We start from the raw sequence: 8,110 nt of genomic DNA on the forward strand, positions 1-8,110 counted from the left end.
CTCTTGCGTGTATTATCAAACTCTCAAGAGTTGGGTATGCCTGTCTATCAGAAAATGATGGACCACCTCTCAGTGAAATGCTGATACCACTGCCGGTTCACATTCATAAAGGAATCTCTCCAGTATGTACCATAAAATGTTATCAAATGATCATTGTGATAAAATTCCTTCTCACAATGATCACATTCCTCCAGTGTGTATCATCATGTCTTCATAAGGTTTTTTTTTTCTCAAATGAGCTTTCAAATGACTACTTTGCTTAAATTTCTTTCCACAAATTTCACAGTGATAAGGTGTTTCTCCACTGTGTACCCTCAAATGTGTTTGCAAACAAAAATTTTGTGTGAATGTCTTTCCACAAATGTCACATTGATATGGTCTCTCCCCTGTGTGTATCCTCAAATGAGTTTTCAAAGAATTATTTTTAACAAATTTCTTTCCACAATGTTCACATTCGTAGGGTTTTTCTCCAGTATGTATTTTCAAATGTGATTTTAAATTACCATTGTAACTGAACTTCTTTCCACAATGTTCACATTCATATGGTTTTTCTCTAGTGTGTACCTTCAAGTGTTCTCTTAAACCACTGCTGTAATTAAACTTCTTTCCACAATGTTCACATTCGTATGGTTTTTCCCCAGTATGTAACTTCAAATGTTCTTTTAAATCTCTGCTGTAACTAAACTTCTTTCCACAATGTCCACATTCATATGGATTCTCTATGTGGAGTATAGTTTTCAAATGTCTATGCAGAGAGTCTTTTCGACTAAAAATAATTCCACAATGCTTACATCTATTCGGTATCTTTCCTTCATGTATTGTCAAATGCACTTTTAAATTGCTCTTTTGTTTGTATTTCTTTTCACAATGTTTACGATCATATTGCATCTCTTCCTTTTCTTTTTCAACATGTTTCTTTAACCTGTCAGTTTGGTCATGTTTGTCTACGTAACTGCATACATCCACATATTTCTCTTTTTTGATACTGTGACCAGGTAAAATAATGAACTGATGGTTTTCAGTGTAACTTTTCATTTGTGACACCATACACTTTTCTTTATCCTCATTTTTTGTTCTCCGATGTGACAGCAATGTTGGCAAACCATTAGTTGAGAAAACTTTGTCATAACTTGGACTTTCTTCATAGTTGTTAATAAAACTGCCCTGGCCTACAAAATAAATGCAATATCAGTTAGCGTTGCTTCTTGTTAATATCATTCTTCTGGTTACTATAGAGCCAAAGAGAATGTCATAATGTAGAAAGAGGAAACAGTTGAATACTGTGCTCACATGGCAAACTAAACACCAAGACAAGATAAAATGTAATGGTTTAAACATATTTAATTAAATATCCAGTCATTCAGTCATTAACCAAAATATACAAAATACAATGTTTCTAAAATAAAAGATATAATACTGTAAGGATAATACAGTCCGTTCAGGACAAATGAGAGCATTTCTTGTATACCACGCCATCAACTCCTGCTCAGTACAGGTTTGCGTTACAAATTCAACTTGACTATCTCAGTTTATGAGCACCTTAAAATATAACTTTAGTCCCATCTCCATTCCTGAACTCAGTTTAGCCTATAAATAAACCACATTGGTTGCTAACACATTGAACATCACAGTAACATGTAAAATCCAACTGGGCATGCAAATATAACCAGTACTGTACTATTAATAAACTATCATTTCAGATTGTGAATTTGTGTTCAGGTAAGTGCAATTTCAAGTTTCAAATCTACTCAATTGTTTTCTCTGTACAAAATATTAGCTTTCTCTGGCTCTTCACACCTCATACCATTAATATGCTTTACGCCCTCTAAAAGATGTAACATTCCACCCCAAAGGTCGACCAACTTCAATACTACGGCCAAAGTTATGGTACTGATACTGGTACTTGTAATTTGTAGAAGTCTGATTTCAGACTTTCGACAGCCATTGACATTATGTTGTCGTTAAATGACTCCATATTATGATGAGAGAACCATGCACAAACATTTACCAAACATACAAATATTGGAAAACTGAATGCTATTTATAAAATTTTCTATTTAATATTTATGGGCGAAAAGTATTGAGTAAAAGTATTATGGCTTCTCTGTACTTAAGTACACATACTGCCTCATTCTTATGCCAATTACTCAGTTTAAAAATTAGCGACAATGCGTTGGTTTTGGGATGATATATTAGTGTATATGTATTTTGTTTGTTTATTGTTTTACTTATATAAACACAAGTTAATCAAAAACCTAATTCGGAAGGTTCAGTAAAAATTCCAAAAGACAGCCGGACGGCTCGCTGGCTAAACCTATGTTTGAAGTGAATCTTCATAATAAAACAGTGTACTCCATCCATGTTCTGTAATTGTAGTCCTAATATTAGTACCGGTTAGTTGAACTTCAAAGCTGATTTTCTTAAAACCTGGTTCTCATGCATCTAAAGTTTAAATGCTCACGGGCGGATTGCTATAAGCGGTCTTTAGACGGTCTTAACGGTTAGCCAGCTATAATTGTGACGTCACTAATGGTCTATGATTATAGACCATTGCTATACCGTGGTCTAACCAGTTAGCCGCCTCAAATTTTAAAGCCTACTCGGAGGAGGCTTAAAACGGACTTAAATCATTTTCATCATGGCATTCTGCTGATTAATTCAACAGTGCAATGGCAAGACCGAGGCCTAGATCGTCAAAGTCGGAGAATTGATCGACAAATACTAAGCACACTTCTCAGCGTCTGCAAAAAAGGTCTACGGCATTTATTTACGTTATTGCGATACATTTGCATGCGTCGAGCATGCATGATGTCGCCCTCAATCTTATGTTACCAGGGAGTGCTTGTTTGCATTTCAATACTCAAAGTGGTTTCAGGGAAGACTGTTTTATAACAATGGTCTTAAAGGAATGACTTTAGCAAGACTGTCTAAGTGATAAAGCTGGCTTTATTCGAGGAGTTAAGACTACCAGTTAACACCGTTTTATAGCAATCCGCCCCTGATCTCTGGGAAGCTTTTCAAAGACCAAATTAAATCTTACAATGTGATCTACCCACACGTAAATCAACTAAATTTTTGATTTTCCAACCATGAGTTTCATTTTGTGGTGCACCTCACATACTATAGTGACCTAATAAAAACACTAGAATTAACCAACCTTTTTCATTCTTAATTTCAATATTTGGTATCATATTTTGGATATCCTCTTCATGTTCTGACATACTGGAAACTTGAATAACCTGGTCCATGGGTATATATAGGTATTCTGAATAATACATGGAAAAATACATCATTATTTCACTAATATCAGTACTGCACAGCCATCACCACTACCATTACAATACCTCCGCCACACAGCCATCATTACCACTTTCACCATTACCTGCACCACACAGCCATCATTATCACTTTCACCACTACCTGCACCCCTACACATCCACCATTACCACTTTCACCACTACCTGCAACACACAGCCATCATTACCAATTTCACCACTACCTGCACTACACACAGCCATCATTACCACTTTTACCACTACGTATACACCACACAGCTATCATTACCACTTTCACTACCTGCACCACACAGCCATCCCCGTCGATAACATTGTTCATATTGATCAATCTACAGTCACCAGAACTGATCAATTTTTAACAATTTCTTTACAGTTATTAAGAATCAACGGTTAACTGGCAAATTAAATTCAATACAAAGTATAACACCATTTAGCGACTATTAGGAACGGTTTAATGAAACAAAATGGTTTCAAAAGTGGACCTTTGAAACTACAGGGTCCAGTGGCAGACCCATATTGGTGGCTTGGAGGCAAAGCCCACTGAAAGCTCCAACAAAGTAGCATTGTGAGGGCCTTAAAACAGTGACAATTTGAAATATGATGGGGGGGGGGATGGTGCTTCAGCACCCTCTGCATCACCTACCTGATGAACAGAACCTGCACAACACAGTCATCATTACCACTGTCACCCTTACCTTCACTATCAAAGGGGTAACAGCTACAGTCCAAGTCCTCTCTGACAGTAGGGGCCTGAAATATTATTAATCAGCATTTTTTTGCCAACACCATGGGCTGTGTGAAACCCATGATGAGCAGAATGTGTAGAAAACACAAACATGCCCTTCACCTTCTACCTTACAAGAGCACTATGCGGCCACAAAGAAACCTTAGCTAAGAGTCTGTGGTTATACCACTGTGCACCACACTCCATTATCAAAACATTCAAGAACATCTCCTGCACACGATCGCGATCACTACCACACAAACACGCCCTTCATCTTGTAACCCAAGCCTAATAGCAAAGGGCCTCGGGCCTGTGGTTATACCACTGTGCACATACTTTCACAAACATCTACTGCTGCACTTACACACTACACAGCCATCATTATCACACTGGGAATAAAGAGTACACATACTACATTCCAAGTCTCTTGATTTGATCGGAACATCTGTATAAAATACTGTACAGGAGTCATTTTTGGTCATTCCTGTCATGTTATATTGTAAATATCTGCTGTGTTGTCAGTGAATCATCGGCTTAGATAATAATTATGTGCAGTAAAAGGATCTGTTCTGTTAACATAAATTGATATTATATATTATAATTTAGGGTCTAAATACGTCAAATCAACAACTTACCTTTTTCAACTTTGATTTCAGAATTGAGTTTGATATATTTTACATTATCTTCATCTTCCGAAGCAACAGCTTCAGATTTTATGTTGAACTCTTGATCCATGTGGGTAGCCTAGATACCAAAACCAAACAAAAAGATTCATTAAAAAAAAAAAAAATGCAGTACACAATATATTAAATTATAGAATTCCAATGATAACATTTTATATTAGGCCTACTGTACATTCTAGATATGAAATGGACTAATTAACTAAATTATTATAATAATTAATGAATAATTAATTGAATGTTTAGAGCAGTTTGCTCGAATTTAGCAGTTGCATAGAGGATGCAAAAAAGATTAAGATACTAGCTCTGTTTGGTCCTGTCAAAACAACATTGAGTAGCAAAAAGGTTGGTTTTTAGTAACCTGTTATGCCATTTTAAGAATTTATGACAAGATGGACACTACTGCTGAACCAGACTAATGAAGACCTACTGTAAGAACACACTAGGCTACAGCTCTGAGGCTGACGAAGGATACTCTCAAGCCAAGGAGAGATTAATAGGGGAAGTTAAGTGAGACGATACTACCAAACTTCAGTGGCCCTGAGGCAGTGTAAGAGATCACATTTCTATAGATTTGCCAGCAATGACGAATTTGTTAGTCAAAGGGTGTCGGCTAACTGTAACTCGTACCAATGCCTATTCATACCCATGCCAACTCTGGCAAACCTTTACCTAAATTTAGGTGAACTATTGGCTAACTCTCCCATGTCTATTCTCTGTCAAAATCTAAAATTACTTCTTACTAATATTATACTGTAGCATAATGATGAGTCATAGGGACTGGGGCTAAGAAATGTTTGGGGGGCCCCATGCACTTTGGTCATCGATTACGAAGGGCCTCTACAAAGTGAAATATCAAATTATGTCATTGCATACGCCTCCACTTTTAGGTCTCACCCCTAACCTTGAAAGTTTTGAGTACAAAATAAAACTTGAGCGTTGCTGTGTTATTTTGTAGGAATATCATTTTGATTTGCATTCCTCATCCTTTGTTTTTAATATAGATCCTCCACTTAGCCTCTTTTTGCCTACGCTAGTTTAAAGCGTTATAAAGATTTATAAATACAATACAAAATTGCTAGTTTAACTGAATTTAGACATTCCTTAAAACATTAAAAAAGTGTAAGACTGAAAATTGAATTTTAGTGTTTTACAAAAAAAAAATAAACGCAGATGAATTTTTTATGTTTGATTTTGCGATAGGTCTGCGAAGAAATATAGTAGGCACCGTAAACATTAGCCTATCAACACTGCTAGGCTAGGCCTAGCCTGGGTTCCAGGCCCTAATTTTGGGTTACTCTTTATTGCACTTTGTGCGCGCCATACCTAATTTAATTGGCATTCATGCGTACGATCTCATACATCAAATCCGATGGGGGATATCATATGCATGACTAATGACATATTAATTTAATTTTAGTAAATTTTCAAAATTGAATATGCGGATGTCTCGATGAGGACTAAGCTAGACCAGTCCCCCCCCCCCCTTCTACCTACCTACCTGAATTAAAACAGGGTTCTCCCTACACCTACAAAACAAAACAGGGGTTTCAGCAAGGACTATACATTACTGCCATTTACCACTACCGTAACAGTGCATGTCGCATGTAAAAATAAAACATTCTATTTAAAAATTACTGTACATTATTGCCATTACCACTAGGGTACGTCGCATAAATGGTGCGGTTGATTAAGGATGTGTTCTAAAGAACTTAAGGTCGTGAGTTCGAAATGTGTCTTGGTATTTTTTTTTCCAATATATTTATTTATTTTAATTTTGTACAAACCATCATTCTAAAATAATGATTTTTTTTTTGTACAAATAAACATTCTAATTATTTAAAAATTTCTATCTTATTAGCTCTTCCAAAAAACCCAATATAACTTGCGCCTCTACTGTATTTAGGAATGGAGGAACGCGCTGACTTGGTGAGCGGATGCTCTTGTTTATTTCGGTCAGCCGATTTATCCAAATATGGAATACAAGATTTGGTCATTCTTTTGGCATCATGGTAGATAAGGCTAGGCCCTGTCTCTTATACACATCTATAGCAAAGGGCCTCGGGCCTGTGGTTATACCACTGTGCACATACTTTCACAAACATCTACTGCTGCACTTACACACTACACAGCCATCATTATCACACTGGGAATAAAGAGTACACATACTACATTCCAAGTCTCTTGATTTGATCGGAACATCTGTATAAAATACTGTACAGGAGTCATTTTTGGTCATTCCTGTCATGTTATATTGTAAATATCTGCTGTGTTGTCAGTGAATCATCGGCTTAGATAATAATTATGTGCAGTAAAAGGATCTGTTCTGTTAACATAAATTGATATTATATATTATAATTTAGGGTCTAAATACGTCAAATCAACAACTTACCTTTTTCAACTTTGATTTCAGAATTGAGTTTGATATATTTTACATTATCTTCATCTTCCGAAGCAACAGCTTCAGATTTTATGTTGAACTCTTGATCCATGTGGGTAGCCTAGATACCAAAACCAAACAAAAAGATTCATTAAAAAAAAAAAAAAAATGCAGTACACAATATATTAAATTATAGAATTCCAATGATAACATTTTATATTAGGCCTACTGTACATTCTAGATATGAAATGGACTAATTAACTAAATTATTATAATAATTAATGAATAATTAATTGAATGTTTAGAGCAGTTTGCTCGAATTTAGCAGTTGCATAGAGGATGCAAAAAAGATTAAGATACTAGCTCTGTTTGGTCCTGTCAAAACAACATTGAGTAGCAAAAAGGTTGGTTTTTAGTAACCTGTTATGCCATTTTAAGAATTTATGACAAGATGGACACTACTGCTGAACCAGACTAATGAAGACCTACTGTAAGAACACACTAGGCTACAGCTCTGAGGCTGATGAAGGATACTCTCAAGCCAAGGAGAGATTAATAGGGGAAGCTAAGTGAGACGATACTACCAAACTTCAGTGGCCCTGAGGCAGTGTAAGAGATCACATTTCTATAGATTTGCCAGCAATGACGTATTTGTTAGTCAAAGGGTGTCGGCTAACTGTAACTCCTGTCTCTTATACACATCTAGATGTGTATAAGAGACAGTCCTCTTCATGTTCTGACATACTGGAAACTTGAATAACCTGGTCCATGGGTATATATAGGTATTCTGAATAATACATGGAAAAATACATCATTATTTCACTAATATCAGTACTGCACAGCCATCACCACTACCATTACAATACCTCCGCCACACAGCCATCATTACCACTTTCACCATTACCTGCACCACACAGCCATCATTATCACTTTCACCACTACCTGCACCCCTACACATCCACCATTACCACTTTCACCACTACCTGCAACACACAGCCATCATTACCAATTTCATCACTACCTGCACTAC

General features: G+C 36.3%; 1 protein-coding gene across 1 annotated transcript; it reads right to left on the reverse strand.

The window, feature by feature from the left end:
- Positions 1-6: 6 nt before the first annotated feature.
- On the reverse strand, positions 7-4,788 carry LOC117105925 (zinc finger protein 501-like). The gene is made up of 3 exons (XM_033247230.1): positions 4,656-4,788; positions 3,158-3,265; positions 7-1,169 (listed from the first exon to the last, which is right to left on the reverse strand). Exons 1-3 carry the CDS (start codon positions 4,753-4,755, stop codon positions 181-183), a joined length of 1,197 nt encoding a protein of 398 aa, XP_033103121.1. The 5' UTR covers positions 4,756-4,788; the 3' UTR covers positions 7-180.
- Between the last annotated feature and the right edge of the window lie 3,322 nt (positions 4,789-8,110).

Source organism: Anneissia japonica, unplaced genomic scaffold (assembly GCF_011630105.1).
Source record: "Anneissia japonica isolate Jap-2015-1 unplaced genomic scaffold, ASM1163010v1 scaffold288153_len396733_cov185, whole genome shotgun sequence".
Lineage (NCBI taxonomy): Eukaryota > Metazoa > Echinodermata > Crinoidea > Comatulida > Comatulidae > Anneissia > Anneissia japonica.